General features: G+C 43.6%; 1 protein-coding gene across 5 annotated transcripts in view; it reads right to left on the reverse strand.

Annotated features, from left to right (window-relative positions):
* The window catches only part of FNDC1 (fibronectin type III domain containing 1), a 63,602-nt gene that overhangs the window by 37,900 nt on the left and 3,597 nt on the right, over positions 1 to 22,105 (reverse strand). For 4 of the 5 annotated variants that reach the window (XM_039382619.1, XM_039382618.1, XM_039382615.1 and 1 more), the window contains exons 2-5: positions 3,089 to 3,298; positions 2,599 to 2,697; positions 1,776 to 1,890; positions 536 to 723 (exon numbers count right to left, since the gene is read on the reverse strand). In XM_039382619.1, the coding sequence (XP_039238553.1) occupies positions 536 to 723; positions 1,776 to 1,890; positions 2,599 to 2,697; positions 3,089 to 3,290 (604 nt within the window). In that variant the 5' untranslated portion in view covers positions 3,291 to 3,298. Of the gene's footprint in view, positions 1 to 535; positions 724 to 1,775; positions 1,891 to 2,598; positions 2,698 to 3,088; positions 3,299 to 17,022; positions 17,304 to 22,105 lie in introns of those variants that run through there. The other variant, XM_039382616.1, reaches the window with a different exon arrangement.

Consider the following 22,105-nt stretch of genomic DNA (forward strand, 5'->3'; position numbering starts at 1 on the left):
AAATGTGAAGCACACACATGACTCAGGCCCATGCATGCCTCTGTTTACATCTCTCTCTCAGACTACCATAGTGAAATTTTATTCCATATTTTTAGGAACAGGATGTCTGCACAAGACTGCTACTGTGGCTCAGCTGGAATGACACGGTAATTTGGTTGTTAGGGACCACTTCCCTGTACCAAAGGGGTCTGACAGCTTCTCCGTGGTGGACAGAGGATTTAAATTTGCTGCCCACAGAGTGGGAAGGAAGACATGTTGCTCTTCCCACTGAAGGGGCTCATCCAGCTTCAGGGGTGCAAAGTGCTGACTCATTCCACAGAAATACCCCCTGTTCTTGTCATACCGCAAGAGCAGTCTGGTGTGCTCTCCAGGGCACTACTGCAGGGATTCAGGCAGCAGCACTGAGGTTTTTCCCATATTCCCAACCCTCTGCTGCCCCTGGCAACCACTTATTCTGACTTTCCCTCAAGTCAGCCCTATTCCACAGCTCAAATCCTAAGACCTGTGTTACCCCACAGACCTTTTGAATACATACCCGCCTCTGGGGTCCGTTGGTAAACAGACACACTCCATTTGCCTTCCTTTTCTCCTTCCAAGATTTGAATGGCAAACTCGTACATAGTGTCTGGCACTAGATTTTCCACCAGTGCCCGCCGGTTGGACACCTGCTTATAATCCCACCTTGCCGATTCCCCCTTTTCCCGATAGCGAACATTATATTGCCTGGGATCAGAAACACAGGAAAATAAAAATTCACCTGCGGAAACCTAGCATTAGCAGAACCACAGAGGGATGGCGATGCTTTGCCCTCAGCTAGTCCGCTGGGGTTTACTGAGGAACCTACCAAATTGCAAAAAATAAAGTACCACCACCACGAAAACCCAACATCTTTTAAATAAACACATTTGTCTTCTTCTAATGGACCGTGATCCCTTCCACCCTAAAGGACGGACCACTCTTTCAAGACTCTTACTCAAAATACCCTCTTCCCCCAGGAGAAGTCACAGAGGGCTCCACACCACCATCTCACGGCCGTGAGCACGGCTGGATGGCTGGGAGCCCTTTGCTCCCAGAGCAGCACCGGCTTGGTTCCCACATGTCTGCCTAGACAGTTGCTTCCACAAGGAAACAGAGAATATCTGAAATTATCAGTTTTCCTGCTGTGACCCTCAGGGTATTTCCACACCAGGTTGCACAGCTCTTTGGCGTTCCCAAGCTGAGCAACACAATCCAGTGCTTTCAGACCTCTGGCAGTTTCCAGCCCATTTCTCTGTTTGTTGTGGTCTCCATCTGCTGTGGTATGCTGCTGTGAGTCAAGCTCTCTCACCCACAGGAGCCCCTGACCTGCTCAGCCTCAGCGGCATGGGCCTTCTGGAAGGTTAGAGGATGCAGAGTGCCGTGATGGGTGTCTTTCCCATTGCAGTGATGTTTCCTTCATCCACAGTATGATTGTCTCAAAGCTGTAGTCTGTTTTGCCAATCCAACTCAAGACCTCACCTCTGTGGGCTGTGCCCTGTCCCCCACTTCTTCTTTCCCCATGGACACGCGGGGATTTGCTGACCATGGTGACATACCAGCATTTGAACTGCAAAATACCCACAGCTGGGGCTGGCAACATTTCAGCACTTACTCAGATTTCTAAATACTAACAGTGCTGGGAGGCAAGCTAAATTATTCTCATAACCAACAGTAATTAAATAAATGCAAAAGCATTCAGTAGTGTGTTAGCAGCAGTTCCCCTTCAGTATTCATTTAAAAAACACAGGGCTAACTACCTATTTGCTGCAACCTTCTGTTTTTCATACAGTGGGTCTGTCCAAGCAACGAGCACAGATTGAGAGGACATAACTCGAACGGTTATGTCGTGTGCCACCTCCACCTCTTCCTCCTCTGAAATGGCAAAACAGAATAGCATATCAATAACAACATTAGATTTCTCATAAAAATCAGTAAATGTCTTCAACTGACACTATAATACTCACACAGCACAGCTGAATTACAAGTACAAGTAGGAGTGGGAAACCAAGTAGATTGATTACCGATGGTATCCCACGGAAACATCATTTCTTTTGTTAGTTGTCTGCCTAAAAGACCAGAGTACTAATATATTCTACAGTCTTTCAATATTCTATCGGCGCCCAAACTATCACTTTCAGCAAAAGTTTTATTAACATACTGATATTCATCATCTCTGGCAAACTCACTGCCAGAGCTGCCTGGAGAGTAGAAATTTTGACTTATGAAAAATTTCGAGATTTTAAAATTTGGTTTCATTTTGAAGAGCAATAAAACCTTCTCCAAAAAATTCTTCACAAGGGAGAATTCCTGCATCTTTTATGCTTCAAACAGGTTGTTTGAATTCGACATTTAATTTTTTATGGTATACAAGGCAAAAAAAAAAAGTGAATGAAAAAATCATTACTTTATCAATCCTGCTTGAATTAAAGAAGCAATTGGAGACATCCATAAAGCTCTGTAGCACACAGAGAAAAACCTAGCAGCTCCAGCACCAAAAGACTTGCAGTCTAAAAATCACAAAGTTATCTCTTTGTATCCAATTGTCTTCATTCATGGACAGCAGATGTGAAAGAAACATACCTGTGACTTTTCTTTTAGTTAAAGATGACCTATAGACAGGTTGGCTCCGTCCCTGAGAGCTCCTTGATGGCAGCGAAACCACATGAACTGACTCAGAGGCTGTACATGCAGGGGAAAAACAGAGGCTTTCCTGTCACCCTTTTCGTTGAAAAGAAATAATGGATTTTAGAGTGGTCCCACCACATGCAAGGAGAATCTGGGATATGGCTCTTCTCTCCACCCTTTCCCTCTGCTGTTAATGAGTAACTAACACTCATGTCTCTTTAACACAGCATCAAGTTCTTCTACAATTTCTACCCTATTCTTTAGGTAATATCCTACTGTCTGTTAAAAACACATTATAGAATACAATCGTAGGGAGCATTTTCATTTATAGAAAGAAAGCTGTTTGATGGCTAGAACAACATGTGATCTGTGATTACCTAGCAGCCACAGAGGACTACAGAAGTGTGCTAGCTAAACTGGGTGCTATCAGGGAATTCTAACTCACCTAGTTTTCTTGCTTCCTGGTTTTGTCGCTCTTGCGGCATTGGAGCATAGCTCATCCTTCGGCTGCTCTCTCCATACCCACGGGGATAACCTTGGGATCTGCTGCGTGGACTTCTGAAGCCTGCTCCATAAGGTGGCTTCCACCGAAAAGGTAACTTGCTATCTGGAGACTGGGCACGCACTCTCAGAGGTCTGCTTGGCATGTCCTTCTCTTTAAAAAATAAGCAAACACACACACAAACCCCACTATAGTTATTATGAAGCACGTGACATATATAGCAGTCCATGCATGTCTGTCACAAGCACATCTATTAACATCAGAATAAAGAGCATAATTTTATAGCTTTTTATTTTCTTCTATACAACTAAATTTCAGTAACAGCAAGTTTCCAAACTGGATATACAATACTCAGTGTCTTTCCCAGGCCCTTCAGACAGACTCCTGCAAGACACCAAAAGTGAAAACATACCGTAACACAAGGACTCCTTCCAAAAATTGCTTTCCTGTTTAATCTTTTCCTTTTCCTTTTTTTTAATCCCCTTTCCCTAGTTCAAGCACAGCAGTACCTTATTTTTTTGGCAAACGTTAAAGTGTAAAATGAAGCACAGAACTGTTTTACTATTTTTAAACTTTCTTTTAGAAAGTAATCCACATTAAAAGCAGGTTCCTTTCCCCTAAACGCATCACTAATGGTTCTGCTCCCCAACAGACTCATATTTAAAGGTCTGTTCTGCATTGCTTCAACTCCTGACTTCCCAAACTCTCAATATAGGATCCTTTGAGCATCCAGCACTTTAACAGGTACCGTATGCAAGTCAGGTGTTGTTTTTACATTTGCTGGCAAGTTGGCAGCATTCTTTTAAGTGACACTGATGCAAGGATTACTCAAGTATCCAGTTTGGTTCTCTGAACAGCATCTCCAGTCTTCACGACATTCTCCATTGCATATGACCTGCACTGTGTTACTGTGCAGGCTGAAAGCAGATCTGATAGCAGGAAGAAAAGGGCTGACAGCACCACCCAGGACTGAGATCTTTCATACTTGGAGCTATTTTTGCCTCTTATTTTTTACATTTTGCACTCACAGCAGGTTTTTCTGTCTTTTCTAGCAATGCAGTTACACTAAGCACAGAGGTTACACACTGTATTCACACCCCCTCACTCACCGGTTATGTCAAACATTGATAACATAGCAACATCAAGAGAATAAGGCACTGGGGCAGAGACCCGCCAGAGACATGGACAGACAAAGAAAGACAATGCACCAAAGTACCTGTTCAGGAGCTCATATTTATTCATTACATCACTTAAACATTTTACTTTAAGTATGTATTGATGGCTGCATGTCCCTGTATATGCCAGAAGTAGGTATTTTTCCAATATTTCTGCTCAGTAACACCTTCTATAACCAAAATGCTCACTGATCTTGATCTGTTGACAAGTTTGCATCTTCTTAGACACTCCTAACACACATTCTTCTATTAAATTACCATATGGAAAGAATCATAGCAACTCTCAGAGCTATTTGCAGAGCTTCTCTTGAAACCCTGTGAGAAATACAAGGCTTCAGTGTTGATGAGGTGTGTAACATATGCAGGGAACCGCACAGTTGCAGGGAACTCTGCTTTTCTACTGAAATACTGGGCAGCAGCTCAGCATGGTAAACCATGCCTTTTTGTTTTGCCTACAAAGACATGGATCATCAGTTTAAACACATGGACAGACTTCAGCAGCTTGTCTCTTTTGGTAGTGTTCCTCACCATCTCAGCAAAATGAAGCAGCTATAAAAGCAGATTAATCAGCCAATTAAGCTTATTTTACAGACCTTTTTTTGTTGCCAGAGCAGGGTATATTAGCTGGATCACAGCAGTGGAACTGGTCCCAGGTGTTTAACAAATAATAAATGCCCTTTTCTTGACAATAAATATAGTTGCTTTCATGAGGGTCTCTGACCACTTTCCAAGGAACATTCTCAGTCATGTACTCTATTAAAAGAAAACACCTGCTCCTAAGTGGTTTCTTGTTTTGGCTTTCCTGAGGAGTTGCATAACACGGATTTCAAAAGCCCATGAGTCAGTGATTATACAGTCACAGATCCTTCATTCACAGTACCACCATGGAGAACTGAAAGAGGGCAAAATCCAAGTTGGAACAGACAGCTAGACATCTCTTCTCAACCTCCTGTTCAAAGACAAACTATCTCCAACACTGCGTGAGGCCAGACCTGGCTTTCCCTAGCTCAGTCTTCAAAATCTCTCAGGATGAATATGTCACAGCCTCCCTGTGGACCTGCTCCAGTGCTGCACCACCTGCCTATGCTGAAAGTTTTTATCATAGAATTGTTTAGGCTGAAAAACCTGTTTAGGTTAGTTCAACCTGTAATCCAGCACTGCCAAGTCCACCACTAAACCATGTTCCTAAGTGCCATATCTGCATGTCTTTTAAATACCTCTGGGGGTGGTAACTCACCCATTTCCCTAGGCAGTCTGTTCCACTGCTTGCCCACCCTCTCAGAGAAAAAAATTTCCTAGTATCCAATTTAAGCCTCCCCTGGCACAACTTGAGACCATTTCCTCTTGTCCTGTCACTTGCCACTTGGGAGAAGAGTCCGACCCCCACCTTGCTATAGTCTCCCTTCAGGTAGTTGCAGAGAGCAATAAGGTCTCCCCTTCTCCAGGCTAAACCACCCCACCACTCTCAGCTGCTCCTCACAAGACCTGGGCTCCAGACCCTTCACCATCTCTGTTGCTCTCCTCTTCCAGCACCTCAATGTCCTTCTTGTAGTGAGGGGCCCGAAACTGTATACAGTATTTGACGTGTGGCCTCACAAGTGCCAAGTACAGGGGCTGACCCCTTCCCTGGTCCTGCTGGCCACACTACTTTTGACACATTTCCCTAATGTCCAACCCAAACCTCCCAAACTGCTACTTGCAGCTGCTGCCCAGCATTAGAATAATACATGGGCCCTGTCACCAAGAAGAAGTGGCTCTCTTGCATCCTCCTGTTAAGTAGTGGCTGCTGAGGCACGCTGCTCTGTCCTCCTGTTTGTCAGATTACCCGCCCCACTCCATTGTTGTAGCCCATGTGCCCATGTGCCATAGGCAGCCACCACCTCCACAGACCTCAACATCTCTCCTGAGTGTGCCAGCCTTGGCCAGAGGGAAGGAACATATCCTCTCGACCAGCCACACTTTCCCAGGTGCCTGTAGTTTTTGCCAGGCTGCAGTGCAAGCACACCATGTTGGTTTCCTCTCAGCAGCCCCATAGGCTCACTGGCCCAGGGTAGCTGGAAGGAACACTGCAGCCCATCAGCTCTGCTTCCCCAGTGAAAGCTGCAGCTTTCATCTGGAACTAAAATATAGAGTTGTAAGGGACAAAGGTACAAAAGGAATCAGCCCAGCCAGGGAGCCATATGGAAAGCAGTCAATCCAAAACAAATGTGGTTTTAGGCAAAGGGAAGTTTATCGGCTCTAAAGCTGAATGCAGGGATCAGCTGAGATTTTAAAACCAGGGCTTTCCAAGGCTTCCATTACTTTTCTCATGGTAGCACCACACTCTACTGCTCATTTCTGTTCCCATTTCACTAGTTAGTTCCAGTTTCTGTTTATCTTTCCTTGACACAGTTTGACCAGCAGGAATCTGAAGGCATCCAGAACGGAACAATCAGAAATGGTTTAAATGGCTTTGCTGATAACTGCTGATCCATCAAAACCAGCATTTTTGTGTGAAGTCTGTGTCAGACTTCACAAGACAGGGATTTCTCATTAAAAATTAAGAGCTGCCACAAGACCTTGCCACAGCCATCAGTCTGGTCTGGGATAAGGGCCTGAAAGTCAGGACCTTCAGCCACACAGAGGAAGAAGATGCAGCTGGGCTCACACCTCCTCCTATGAGCACCTGCTGGGCTTCTGTCCTGCCAGGCTTAGCCATGCCAAAAAGACAGTGCTTCCCAGTCAGGACATTTCCCACTCCTTAAGTTCCCCACAGGACATAAAGTCCCTGTCTTCTGCAGTCACAGCCCTCGCACATCATCATTCTCTTGCCCTGGTCTCCTGCTCTTGTCTTGGCTCCAGGAAAGAGTCTGGATTTCCACAAAGAGGATAACCCTGGGACTGTAGAGACTAAGCAACAAAAAAAGCTCACTGTGTACTAAAGACCAGAGTTTGGTCCTCCTGGCCAGGCTCATTCATCTTCAAAAAAACCCAAACCAAACCAACAACAATAACAACAACAAAAAAACCCCCACCCACATACACAGAATTGTCCTAAACAAGCTACACTCATCAAGGAAGGGATGGGAAGGGGAAGAAATAAATCCCATGCATCATTTAAGTCATTCAATTTCCAATGTAGCCCCTTCCTGTGAGGATACTGAACTCACCAGGAACAACAGCCTTGAACAGTCTTAAAAGAATTAGAAGAGGCTGCCACCACAGGTCAAGCACTATGAGGACACATCCCATCACCTTCCTGCATCACTAGGATACCATTCACTGTACATCTAGGTGCTGGATGTAAACCTGGAGATGGCATGACCTGAACCCGCTCAAAAGACTATGCAGTGGATTTTTGTCACACTGGGCTAAAGAAAGCAAAACCTCTTGAAAAATCAAAGCATCATTTCAATCCTAGACCAAGGGAGACAAGAACAGGTCCAAGAAAAGGAAAAGCAAAATGTCATTTTACCATAACTGACAGATGGGGGAAAGAAAACATCCCATCTTTCTCATTCAGCAATCCACAGAGGAACGGCTGTTCTCCTCACCTTTACATATTCTCACTGTTAACTGTTGCCATACAGCTATCTGCAAGCCACATCAGCAGAAAAGAAGAAAGAGGACAGATATAATATCACAGGAAAATACTTGCTTTCCACCCAAAAATTAATGCACTGTGTCACTTTGGCAAAGCATTACAGGATATTTTTTTTTAAGTTGATGGTTTGATGCAAGTTCTGTTGAGAAAATGTGAACAATTCTACCAGTTTCAATGAGGACTGGACTGGGGCCATCCCAAGAAGCATTCACTCTGCAGAGATATTTCCTGCAGTCAGTGAGCCAGCTCAAACAGTGCTGATGTGGCCCTCTGAATTGAGATGTGCTAACTGCTCCAATTCCACAAGACCCTGGACTCAATAATTTACTTCAGACCTGCCATGGCACAGAGCAGAGCACTAGCTCTAGTGGGGATCTTCACTAACATGTATAAATGCCTAAGTATATGACCAGAGAAAGTAGGACAGAAATGGGACGACAAATACACCATCAGACTTACTGCATCAGTAGGTCCCCTAGCATTTTAAAACACACTGTTAGCCTTGTCCTTATGTGGGCTGATCAACTTTTTTAATGCCTCTAATTTATACTCTCAGTATCATATCTCCACCTGGAAATAAGCTAATCAGTTAAAGCAGTGGAAGTGACATAAATACTTTGTTTCTTGTAGGAAAAAAAATCATTTGGCACATTTTCACACACTTCTGCTTGGTGCAGAAACTGGAGACTGGAACGCTTTAGTTCCTGCAAAGTACAATGGAATGTGTGCAATAATTCATCAGGCTCCAGTCAGGAGTTTTGGGCAGAGGATCAGTATCCAATGGTAATGTCTGATTCAAGGAAACCAGTTCATTATACATCTGTAGAGGAGTCACCTGGCATCCTCACCTGGAGGACATTCTTTAAATTGACAGCGTCAACAGAAATTTCCAGTGCTTCCTTTGAAGAACCTTCTGAATGCTAAGCACAGTGGACCAGGGCATTTTCCAAACTCAGCAATGCATTTCTGCACGATTAATACACGCATTATGACTTAAGAACAACCAACAGTGAGTTATTGAAGGCTTCACGTTCTCCCACTGATGCCCATGCACAGGTTTGCTTCTGCACCAGCAACCTCTGAAGGGAGCCCTCTAAGGCTGTAGCTCAGCCTCTCTAGCACACCCACTGACTTTGGATACCTCATGTCTGGGCTTCTCCAGTGACCAAACTACTGCAGTGGCAAAAGCCCCCAGAAACACCAAAGGGGCTGTCAGAGCCCACTGCAGCCATGGCCCTGGTCTGCAAACACCCATTCAGCATGTTGTGGAGCACCTGCCTCCGCAGAGAGTTGGAGAAAAGGTGATATTGGACTGACAACAGCTTTGGGGGTTCCTTGTGGAGACAGAGCATGTGAAAACAGCTGGCAAAGGTATGGGGTTGCCCTGACCATTTCTGACCACCCCCAGGCTGAGCTGGGTGACTAAGAAGCACTTATGCTATGAGAGCAGGAGGATAAAGGAGTCATAACAAGTGTAATTCAAAATACTTTCCCATTCAGATCCCCTTCTCCTATCCTGACCCTGGACATTACCTCCATTCATTGCATACATGGCAGAGCAATCATGTTCAAAGTCATAACTAGTCTGTGTCCTCCTCTGCAAGCATCATCTCTCCATTATCAAACACATGCCCTAAACCAAGATGTTTTTCTAACAGCTCAACATCATTAAGCTTGGAGGGCAGCTCGTGGCTTGACCAGGGGTTTTACAAGGCAGAACACCAAGAGCAGTACGGCTCTGTGGGATGCCACAGCATCTGTACCAACAACAGCTTCATCCCTGCCTTTCCTGACGCATCCAAACTGATCTATGTACATACTTTTACTATGATAGTATCTGGTAGCAAAAAGCATTCCAAATACTATTCCAGACCATGAAAAAGAGCCTGGTAGCTGGTCCATAAATCATAACAACAATTTAACATTTACCCTCAACTGACTTTTTGCTTAACTTACCAACCATATGAACAGCCTTCCATGAGCTCTGTGTGTATTGCTCCCTCTAATACAGGCAGAGGATTCAGCATTCCCAGTTCCTCTGGGGCATACTCTAGCACTGCCACAGGGACAAAACTGCAACTTTAATCTGGACTTTATTGATTTTCTACTGTTTAAGGCTTTTTAACACTAAAATTTGTGAAAAATGAGATATATATATAATAATAAAGATATTTTAGTAATAAGCATACACATGGAGCCTTCACAACGAGAAAAAGACAAAAAACCCCAATAGTCCAGAAGAATTAAGAAGGTGGTTTGTGAGCTCTCCTGGCTGCACAGCTCAGCCCTTGGGGCTCCTTGTTGCCACCCACATAACATGCATGGTCCAGGCTGCAAAACACATGGTTTACATCAAGCCACTGTTTTAGTTCCTGGAGAACTACAGCCCACTGCTCAGCTCAGCAGCTACTTCTGGGAGAGTAAAACATGAAACCCATTCCAGTAGCAGGCCTCCTGAAAGCTTCCAAGCATAAGGCAGTGAGATGGATATGGATGGATATAGCATAGACTGTAAAATCAGGTATGGTATGTAAGGCTATAACCCCTCTAAAATAAAATCTTCAGTTGCTAAGAGAAAAGGAAGCAACGTTTAATGAAGAATGTACTTTGTATGTCATAAAAACTTCAACTACTCCCCACTCCCTAATAAGCAAAAAAATGGAAAAAGCCGAACATCTGGCAGACCCAGTTCGGAAGTGTTTTTAAAACCAGCTATTCCAAAAGCAGCATTGGAAAAGTCCTTTTAAATCTGCTACTCAAACTATCCCTTTGTCTAGATACGTCTCCACCTGGCTGTCTAATACTAACTCACATTGATATTACTCTGTTTCTCTTTGGGATTCTCTTTGATGCATCTTTCAAGGTCCTGATAGTATTAGCTTGCTTACATTTGAAGTATTTGAAGTTCTTCATCTGGTGGAAATAATTTTGTTTCTGGGGGATTGTTCTCTTTGACATGGTTCAACTGTATCAGCCAGAGATACTGTGAAAACGACTGACAACATAATGATTTTCCTTTCTATGCAGGACAGAGCCACAATTCTGACTCCAGCTGTTCCTTCAGAGTCCAGAAAACAGAGGACAAGAGCACAGCTGGATTAGGTGGTATCATCAGCAGAATAAGGCTTCCAGTCTTTAGGTTTTTTGTAACAAATAAAAGTCAAATCTATAATATTTGAGTAAGTTTCAAGTGTATATACAGGTAGCCTCTTAATCTTCGTTTACTGACTTCAAGCCTAACCTATTCCAAGCTTAAAAATGGAAGGGTGTAAGGAGGGACTCGACCTCCGTGGTACTTCAATTTGACCCAAAGCTTCCTGGCTTCAGTGGGAAACTTGACTTTATCATGCCTGTCACTGGAAATTTGGTTTGCAAGAATGGGAACTTACTGATTTTACAGAAAATCAAGTTTATAGTAAAGCTCATCTATTTCTTTTACATCAACAAAGAGGCATGGTGTGAGGTGTCAATGGACCTAATAAAGCCACTGATTCCAAACAATTCTGTGCATATGCCTTCAACCCGTCATCCTCAGGATAGAGGGGATATTAGTGCTTTTCCCCTGCTGACACTGTACTACCTCACAGGACTCCTGGTTGTCTCAGCTGGTAGCTCCTGTGACACTCAGACTCTTCGTAGTGCACAAGAAACCCACATTTCTTGGCTTCAGTGGATATTCAATTGCAGAAATAGCACAAATATCAACTTACAACATCTTAAGCCCTGTTTCAGAGATAAATCAGAGACTAAGGGCGCTTTAAGTTGTGCCCTCTGAATTTAATCTGACTGCAATCACAAACACAACAAAAATACAGGATAAAGTTAAAACCGAGATTGTTTTCCTCTACATAATCCTTGTACAGACTGCTCTCTAGCTTTAGTCAGAAGTTCAGTAAGTGGAAAGAAACCTGCCTGAGAAAATCAGAACATGAACCCACAGCAAGCAACTCCTGCCATGGCAAGACACTGTATGGAATACAACACACCCCTTCAAAGAATGTGTCTTTCCACACTGTGTTCATGACTGTAGCCATCACATCCTTTTCACCTCCAATTTGTTCTTGCATCCATATTCATGTTCTTTTTTTACTCTAAATTGAGGTAACTTTTGTCTTTCTGACAGTCTAAGATGAAGCACATATATTACCTCAAAACCACGTTAGGAAAGTAAAGAGCAAACATAGCATTGCCACAAAGCTAAGAGTCCTACAATTTTGGTTACTCTCCTCTTTAAAGTAAGGGACACCTGACTCCTACTGCTTTTTTATGTATATTTTTGCTGTCAAAACAGCTATAGAAAATACACTGTCCATTGAAGAGGTGGACAGAACAGAAGAGAAACCTACCACATAGTTCTGAATATTTGAAAGTCACGTTTTCCCTGGGACATCCCTGACTTCCACCTGCATGCATGTGCCATCCTCACACTCTCCTCACAGCCACCACTACAAAGCCTGGGGCCTTTAACAGCATTGGCCCTGGATGCACTCTTTAATCAATGTCAAATCAGCTTGTTGGTGTCACAAGAGGTAATAACACTCTCCCTACCGTAGAGAACTACGCTTTAAGCCCAGTTCACATTGCTTTCTCTAAGTGCAGGAGAAAGTAGGAGAAGAAATATCCCCTGAGAGATTCACAAGGCAGCAGGATCCCCCTGAGCAACTCCCTGGCTCTTCAGGGCAGACCTAAGGGCACCCATGCATCCATGTGTCACAGGTGCCCAGGGTAAACTCATGGGTTTCAACAGGCCCTTCCACTGCAAGGTCCTGGAAAGCAGGGCTCCCCTTTGCTCTCCACTACCCCAGTCTGCTTGTCCCTCAAACATTTTGAAGACTGTCAGGGGTGTGGAGATACTGTAAGTGCCCCTTGGAACCCAGGCAGGATTTTGGCTGCAGGAGCCATATGGATTTTGGCTGCACAAGCCACATGAGCAGCAACAGTTTCATTCTCCTCTTAAAACTTGGCAATTTTATCTACAACAACAGAAGTCATGAAGATAATACAAAGCTTGCACCAGGATGGATATTATCCCTCTCATAAAGTACACCGACTTCCACACTGCGAGTAGACACTTCTGAGATATAATGTGTTTCTATATAATGTATTTCTATATAACGTGTTTCTAATATACATGTGTTTCTACAAGAAAGAATTGACCCCTGGTGCAAATGCACATGGTAAAATCCACCATGGCAATAGGAAGAAATTACATCAGCTGCTAGCACTGCTCCATTTAACTGAAATTTCTGATGGTTTCATGAAAACGTGGAATAAGACAAAATATTTGCTCAGACTGACTTAATCTCAGTGGCGCGCTCATATACTGAGAAGCTGCCACTAAGGAAATGTTTTCTTTAGAGATTTCCACAAGAGGCATGATATGCAGAGCTTTTTTTAAGTTGAACATGAAACTAATACTTCTCCACCCAGAGCTGATGTCCACACAGGTACAGCTAGGTGGGAAGAATGACCCAGCTGTACAGGATTACAGGCCCACAAATGTCCTTCTCTCCAGCACTGACACCAGCATGGAACTTGCACAATGCCACTCTGCCCAGACTGGACACGGATCCTGGTTCTGCAGCCTACCTATACTTATTCTCACCTCCATGCAGGCTTACAGATGAGCCAGCTTATTCCCTCCTAGCTGAACTTCAAAGGATGCCCACAGGTGAAGTAGTAAAAAAAGAGTGAGTATTGTTTCTAGGCTGTCATGCATCCCCTCCACCATTGCTCCCCTCCCCACAGCCTGAGCGAGCTTTGAAGTGGGTTGGCAGGGGACACAAGACAGAGCAAGAGCATGGGCTTCTGTGAGCCAACCTCTGTCCTGCTTCCCACAGGTATGGCCATAGGTCTCCGGTAAGGAAAACACACCTACTAAAATTGCACTGCTCGTTAGGAGGCTAACTAAACCGTGGCGGCATCTTTATTCTGTGCACCTGGATTACTTCTTGTGAACCTAAATCTTCACTCCATTGCTCGCCTTTTACATCAGTGGAATCTTATGAAAGTCAGTGGCATGTTACAGAAGCAGTCAAGTGAAGAGCGAGGCCCTGCTCACTCAAAGGCTGAAGAAAATGTTGTGTATCATTTTCCTGATGGGAGATATGGTCTAAGCCTATGGAAAGTCACAGCAGGCAGCATAGTTCTCTTTCCGCACTAGCCTTCACTCCAACCTCACCACACAGTGGTTACCCACATCCAGAAGGCACAAAGCTTCACATGCTTAGTTCATATTATTCACTTTATATGAGAATTTTATTTTTAATTAAATACTCCTATTCAAACACCCAATTTCCATCCAAACTTCTCTCAACTATTGGCTGCTGGACCTTCATCCTCAAAGCTGGAGAGAAATGATAGCTTACTCTGTATTGGTTTGTGATGGGTTGTGGGAGGAAACTGACAACTCTCAGACACCTTCACCTTTACATCCCTGCTCTGAAAAACCTGTCTTGGGTGCTTTAACAGTCAGCAAATGGATTACATCAGTCATTTGTGGACACAGCAACAAGTGATAACCAAGCCACAACTAGTAAAAAACTCACGGCTTCAACTGTTATTTAGATACCTAGGGGGGGGGAAAGATGATCAGTAAGGTATTTCTGAAATGAAGATTGGGTTTGAATTCAGAGTGTTGGCAGTCTGGATGTTGTGGCTCTGCTTTTAGTTCATTGTTTTATGCATATCACAGACTTCATCAAAATCATCCTCAAGCATCATACTTGCCTGAGGGGAGGTTGGTTAACACGTCTTTTTAAAACCAGCTCAATATATCTAAATTTTCTCCCTTAGCTGGTAAAGTAGCACAGATTTTTTAATCTACTGGAGATTCACATGTTTATGTAAAGTCTTTCCATTCCATCTCTAGTTGAAGTGCACGTTCAAATTTCCACTAGAAACTGCCAAAAATGCCTCAGACGCACAAAGTCAGAGAGTAGGAATTCAGGCTTCATCGTGAATTGAAGGGAAAAAAAAGTTAAAACACTTAATTTTTATTTCACATTGCAAACCTTTCATAAATCAGAAAAGTTAGTTTCCCAAGGTAAAGGTTTGCTGAGAACAAAACACAGGCTCAATATTAACCTCTGCTCTTTCATTAATAACTCTCAAAGATTAAGTTTCTTCACAGAGATGTACATTGGAAAATGTACATCCTAAAATAACAGTGTCTTTGTTTCTTCCTCTCCATGGAAAATGCAAATAAAACCACTAAGATGTTATTTATCTACCTATAATATAAAACTGTTCACAATTCATGTCTTGAAATCATACTAGTCCTGATTCTTCTAAATAACTTTATTCCACATTATTTATTGTAAAATATCTTTCAAAAAGTATATACGTAGCTTTGTACCCTAAAAGGGAAGCTGGTGGTACACACTCCAAGGCTCCTGAAGTGCAAAACTCACACATACTAGGTAAAGTGCATGCTAAGGAAATGGCCAGAATAGTACTATTGCTATTCTTAGGAGCTCTGCATTAGGTTGGGCTCAGATAGGCACAGATCTTCATTACTGATAAATGACTTTCTTTTTTCATTTCGCTTCCAAAAAGTAACCTTCTGCAGCCATATTCAGAGCAATGCCTTCATGCAAAGCCCTGGGCTGTTTTACACATTATAGATAGTTCTTTCATAGCTGAGCAGACATGACTGAGACACATGGCAGCAGCCACCTGAATTCACCACACTGTGGTTTGTCGACTACTAGCTCAGATAGTTGGCAAAGATTTTACCCAATTAGTACCCTTGAAGAGCATCTGAACATAAGCACTCACACTGAAGATGCACTCACAGCTCTGCAGATTTGTAAAAGAGAATCTATGTCATCTTCCTTGGTTTAGCCCAGGGATATCTAGAACTGAAAATACACATATCTACAAAGCAACTGATGTTTTGGTCTCCAATGCTGAGGTGCAAAACTTGTGGCTTCTCCCCACACAGCACAGAATGTCCCTGACCAGCGGGATATACAGCAAGAAGAACCTCTGGGGAAGAAAATCAACTCTTCAGGTTAACAAAGCCTCTGCAAAAATCAGGAGAGCAAGTCTCAGGAAGGACTTCCAGAATCTTTAACATGCCACAGCTAGCAGAGTGCTAGAGCCATACGTTACCAATGTACGTGGACTCCTATTTTATGTTATTCATGTATGAATAACTGTTTGAACACCCAAAGTAGGAGATTTGGAAGGAGGGATGGAGTGAAAAGGTGTACTCTCGCTGACTGCTGCCAAGTGACCCTCTGACACTAAGCTGGTGCTGGTGCAGTTTAGAGGAGTGAAGCTTTCAAATACCAAAACATCTACCCGGCATTTCCCACTTTGCTTGTGAGCTCTGAACCACCCATCACCAACACTGGTGACCTACAATGAGGTGGTGACAAACAATAATTCCCCCTCTCCTCAACCCTACAACAAGCTCTTGATGAAAACCAATCCTTAGTTCTATGGTACTAATATCTTCTACTGTCATGGAGCTTTGGCTAGATCTGCATGGCATGTAAGGAAATGTTACTCATCAGAGTTATGGGCAGCCTGGATCTGGGTGTGCTGTGTGATCAGTGCTGGGGAAGCAGCCCTGCAGTGACAGCAGAGACAAATTCCTAGTTTGGATCTCTCAAACCAAGGTTGGCTACTTGGACCAAGGCAAAAAAATTTGCACCATTTTACAAGTAGTTTAAGCAACTTGCTACCATTTTCTGGGATGGCTATCTGCTACCATGAAGTATCATAAACATTTTGTTAAAGCCGCAAAGCTTCCTGAAACACAGTGATTTCTTGCCATACGAAAGGGTCCCAAATTACTCAAAAGCTCCTACAGAACATTTCAGTTTCACTATTTGCTTTCTCAGTTTTTATAGGGATTGCTTGTAACTATAACAAAATTTTGAGATTTTTAAAAATATATTTATACAGCACAAGCAGCAAAAATATATATTTGCAAAAAGCCAAATGGTTCCTTTCACATATGTCTAATTTCATGGAGGTTCCTATGCTTGGATTCATAGGGTCTGTTTCTGCCACCCTTACTGCAATTATAAATAATACCCCCTCTCTTCAGGCATACTACCTTCTTTCAGAAACATCCATATTAACTCATCAGACTCTCTGATGCTTACCTCCACCGGACCCTGAGGTCCATCAGTTATCTGAGCTCTCACTTCATTCTCCATGAAGGTGAATCCTTCCTCTCTTCCTGCTGGTGTCAGAAAAAAATCTTGTTTTCTCTTTTATTTCCTTCTCCCTTTCCTCCATCAACATATACATGGATGGTTCCTTTCCTCCACTCCCAACTAGGAGTGTGGACACCATTCCATCCCAGACACACTCCCATTGCACCGCTGTCAAGGCACGGCTGTGCCCACACCAGCCTGCCTGTGACTGCCCTGTGCTAGCACAATGTGGGACAACTGGTTTGTCACCACCACAAGGAAAGACTTAAGTCAATGCAAAGCCATTTCTCTTTTAACTTTGCTAAAGAGGTGGTCTGAAATCTACTTCTATACTTCCAAGGTTTCACACTCATCCCCATGTGACATCATCAGCTGCAGGTTTCCAGCCCAACCTGCATAGCATTATACCAAACATGACCAGAATTCCACAATGTCTCATACCACTCATCCCTCCCTGAGGGTAATGACTGTTTGCAGAGGTGTCTGGCCCTCAGCAATTGGCACTTCCAAGATGCATGGCACTGGGACCTGCTAGGAGGGCAGATGAGGAGCATGTATGGTCTCAGACATCTTGTGGCAATAAACTTGCACTCAGCAACTGAAACCCAGCAGTTCTGACCTGAACAGGAAGGGCTTTCATGAAAACGTACACAGTTTGCCTGCTGAGCGGTCAGACCCCTGCCTCCCATTTAAGCATCTACTCATGCTCTTGGAGGACTGACTTAACTTACAGTCAAGTCAGAAGAGTCAAGAGTCAAGAGTCAAGAGCGAAGAACAGGAACTCAATGCCCTAGCACAGCAATCATCACATTGCAAACAAAAAAGTACATTACTATACACATCTAACATGAAAATTTGCCTTGCTAATATTTCTGTTAAAGGTTTAGACTTTCTAGGTTTTCAATACTGTTGCTGTGTCATCTCAGAAGAGCTTTTTTTTCTGTTTTATTTCATTTTCTGTTGGCCTTTTTTCTTTGGAAAGACAGCAATATTGCATCTGTATACATTCAGCTTTGGGCAACTGACAGAAGATATCAGTCATTACTTCTTATTTGGAAAATTTTAAGTAGAAGAGAGCAGTGGCTTAGGTTGGGCAGTTCTTCAGCATGACAGCATGGAAAACACATTCAACTAATTTTTAAAATGCCCAATGGAGCTTGGGAAAGGTGAGATGTCACTTTGCAAGTCTGTCTCAGACCCATGAACGAAACCAGGCCTTGTGATCCACAGTCCTCCCCAGTAATATGACTTCAGACACTTATCAAATACATACATAAAAGATATATGTAACTTGAAATCAGCTTGAAGACTCAGTCCAACCAAGCCAAGTGGAGCCTTTCCATCACTCCCATTTGTTTTTAAATCGTTTATAGTACCTCTGCTTTGGGAGACCAGAAACATCAAACCAATAGCACAGCTGGGACAGAGGCTGACGCAAAGCTTAGCTGACACAGATAGTTAGGCTGCAAACACATAACCCAGAGCACTCACTCCTGCAAAGTGCAGCAAGCCTTCAGCCAAGTCACCAGATCGCTGTCAGCTTCGCACTGCTACAGCCTCTTGGTGCATGAGCTGCAGGGTCATCTGCAATGTATCTGATGCTGCAGACCACACAATTATGTCACCAAACTCGGCATGGCTTCAAAAGGTGATGAAAGGGAAAGACATGCAGGCTGTGTGAAAGTGCAGCTCAATTGCTCATGCAGGACTAGATTCTGATGCCGTTAGGTATTTCAGCAGGGCTGCCATGTGAAGCAAGACACTATCCAGCAGGAGTAACAGCATCTAAATCCAGCTCTCCATCTATCTGGCTACAGCCTGAATCCTGCAGTGCTCTCAGAGCTGCCCCAAGATCTCAGCAGCAAAGGTAAAATTAAACACTGGTTTCCCAAGGCTGAGGACACAAGGCCTGGCTATTTCTCAGGCTGCCAGAGAGGTGGTAGGGGTGAGCACTGGGTGCTGCTCCCGCACTCCTCTCCCTCGGCAGCAGGAGCATCCAGAGGCTCTGCAAGGGCTGGCCAGTCAGGTGGCAGGGCTCAGGCTGGTCACTGGGTATCATGAGCCTCCAGCCATGGCAGCACCTTTTGTCAGTTACATCTGCTGCTTTCCATTGCAAGAATTTTAAGGCAAACTCAGTAGTCATTCCCTGTTACCAACTAAGCCCTTCTGTACCTTCCAAGAACGCCATTCTGAAAGAAGGGATTAAGCACCTCATAACAGAATACCAAAACAAATTATGTTGACTATTCAATTTCTCTTATTCCTGTCTTCTTTTTAAAGACCAAGAAACATCAGCATTCCAGCTCCAGTAGTCCTGCACTTTTTCCCATAAAAAGTTTCAACCAAAGTATTGCAGTCACCAATACAGTAAACATGATGACAAATAACCATTTAAAGAGCTGCCTCTTATTTTACAGCAGATGTATATATTAAGAATGACTGACTCCTCCAGTGGAAAAATAATCAGTTTAACGCCAGACGAATACAACGGTCGGAAAGATTTGCTGGAACCAGAACTGTTGTAAGATGCCCAAGAGGACTTAATAACTATGTAATAGTGAAATAGCTGCACTGGAACAGTGAAATATGAACACACTCCACAGTCCTCAAAGAGTAATTTGCTCTGTTTAATGAAGAACTGATTTGATGACTGAGTTACTCACTAAAGAGGGGTGATTTAAAATGCACACTTCTCCAGACCACTTTTTAACATGTACATAGTTAAATCTGGATGTACCTTTTATGTTTTCTTCCAGGATGAAGAGAATCTTGGACTGCCTTCCTTACCATGGGATTTCAGTATTTCATCTGATGTAACTAACAATTTCTCTTTGCTTAGCAAAAGCTCTCTGTTTAGAGTACACAAATTCTACATGACTTGTGTCTTTCTTCCACCTTTTCTTGCATCTCTATTGCTTGGGACTATTTGCTTTAAATATAGACCTGCCAAATGCAAGCACCTACACCGAAAAGGTGACACACATGCTGGCTGATTTCAGAGGCACTGAAGAGTGCTCAGCTCTGGTCACAGCACAGGGACATAACACAGTCAGGGTACACAACCCAACTTGGCACGCGGGAAAAGCTGCTGCATCCCACCACACAGACGTAATTTATGAAGAGCTAACAGCGGGCCAGAGGTTACAAGTTCCACAAGAGTGAGGTGTAGTGACTGCTGCTTGAGAAATGTACAATTTAACCCAGAGAGATTTTAACCATCCTGAAAATGCTGTGAGCAGTACAAAACATGCTGAAGTTTAAAGATACGTTTGCAGAAACTCTGAGGAGAAGATCTTATATTACATCCCAAACATCAGTTCCAGGGAACTGGGGAGGAGGAACTGGCATCTGTAGAGTTACGTGACGCAGAAGCCATGTGCCTTAGGAGGGCAAGACATGGGACAAGAGGTCTGGAGAGAGGTGAGTACCAGGACCCCCTCAAGGATGAAGGAGGTGGAGGGAGCTCAGCCGCCTGCACAGGTCTTGCTGGAGACCAGAAGCACATGAGCTGTCAGTAAAATCTCTGGTCTCCCCAGGCAAATGAAGAGCACTCAATGAAGGAAACACTGTGTAAACACTGATGTTGCTCTTGTTAACTCTGCTACCGGTATGGTAGTTAAGCACTTAACCATGTGGTCCACTGTGGAAAAAGTTCCTTTTCATTACAAGTTGGTCTGAAGTTTAAAGAGGAACCAGGGAAACAGGACACTTTCCGAGTGCTTGTACATTACCCAAAGGAAATAAATCCAACTATTCATTGGATGTACTGCAGGCAAATGCTGCTGGTGCCTTAAGTAAGAACAAAAGTGAGAGCTGGGATCAGAGCGTCAGTAGTCCATATAGCCAGGTACACGGGCAGGGCAAAATCCTACTGGTCTAAATGCCTCTTTGGTAAGAGGCAGGCAGTGGAGATGCAGGACTAAACTACATTGTCCCTCGAAATCCCTAGATATCCAGGGTGTGGAGGAAACCTTAGAAACATGTGTCCTGAGACTCAGAGAACAGACAGCAAAGCAAAAGATCTCAGTAGTTCTTGTTTTTTTAAAATCTTGTGCTATTTAAGCCACTGTCTTGATCTTGGCAGTGCTTATTTTGGCACTGCAGTTTGTGAACATTCAACACAGACTGTAGGTTTTGCAGCCAACAGTGCAGCAGAATAAGCAGCAGTATAGCAAACACATATAAGAAAACATAAACGTGATTTCAAAGGCTTTATATTGGGTTGTGCATAGTGAAGGATGTTCCAGACGACCTCCCATTTCCTCAAGACACCCATCACACCTCTACTGCCCTGAAAACATAAGCCATACCAGTCCTCAGGGACTATGGTGTTGGTGTGAACAGAGTCAAAATGCAAGTTCTCAACACACATGAAGTAAAATACTTGGGTTCCTCATGAGACAGACGGAAAGGATCTCCCCAGCTTCAGTATCTGCTGCTCACTTCTGGATTTCACTGCCTTACAACTCAGCAGTTCATCCCTGTCTCTCATGCTGGGCACAGGTACAGACTGCAGAGGCGAAGCCATGTCTCTCATCTTGAGGAATAATGAAAATACTCATAGTTCCAAATGAATTAAATTTCAGCTGCATTCAAAGGAATAAAAGCAATCATGCAGGTACAGTACACCAGTGAAAACACTGCTGCTTTAGGGAACTCTAAAACAGAAAAGACACATGGTGATTTTGGGGGTAGAAAAACACAGCAGAGAGTGCTGATATCTGCCTGAGTGAACAGTGCAGAGACTGCAAGGCTGGGAGAGCCCTCTCCAGGTTGCACAAAAGTGTGATACACCTGCAGCTTGGGGGGGAAAATAGCAGCATGGAGCTTCCCAAGAAGGTGGCACATCAATGTCCACGTCATTCCCTCCATAGAAGTGACCACTTCACCTGTTTAGTGCATTAGTTGTCTGCAGGAGGCATAGCTAACATCTGTGCTCCCTCCTCTTTCCCAGCAGAAATCTCAATGCAACAAATGGTAAATGTTCCCATGATACATGTATGCACCTAGCTATGGTTCACTTGGGCAG

This window comes from Pipra filicauda, unplaced genomic scaffold, assembly GCF_003945595.2.
Source record: "Pipra filicauda isolate LSUMZ 115617 unplaced genomic scaffold, ASM394559v2 scaffold277_size1012519_pilon, whole genome shotgun sequence".
Lineage (NCBI taxonomy): Eukaryota > Metazoa > Chordata > Aves > Passeriformes > Pipridae > Pipra > Pipra filicauda.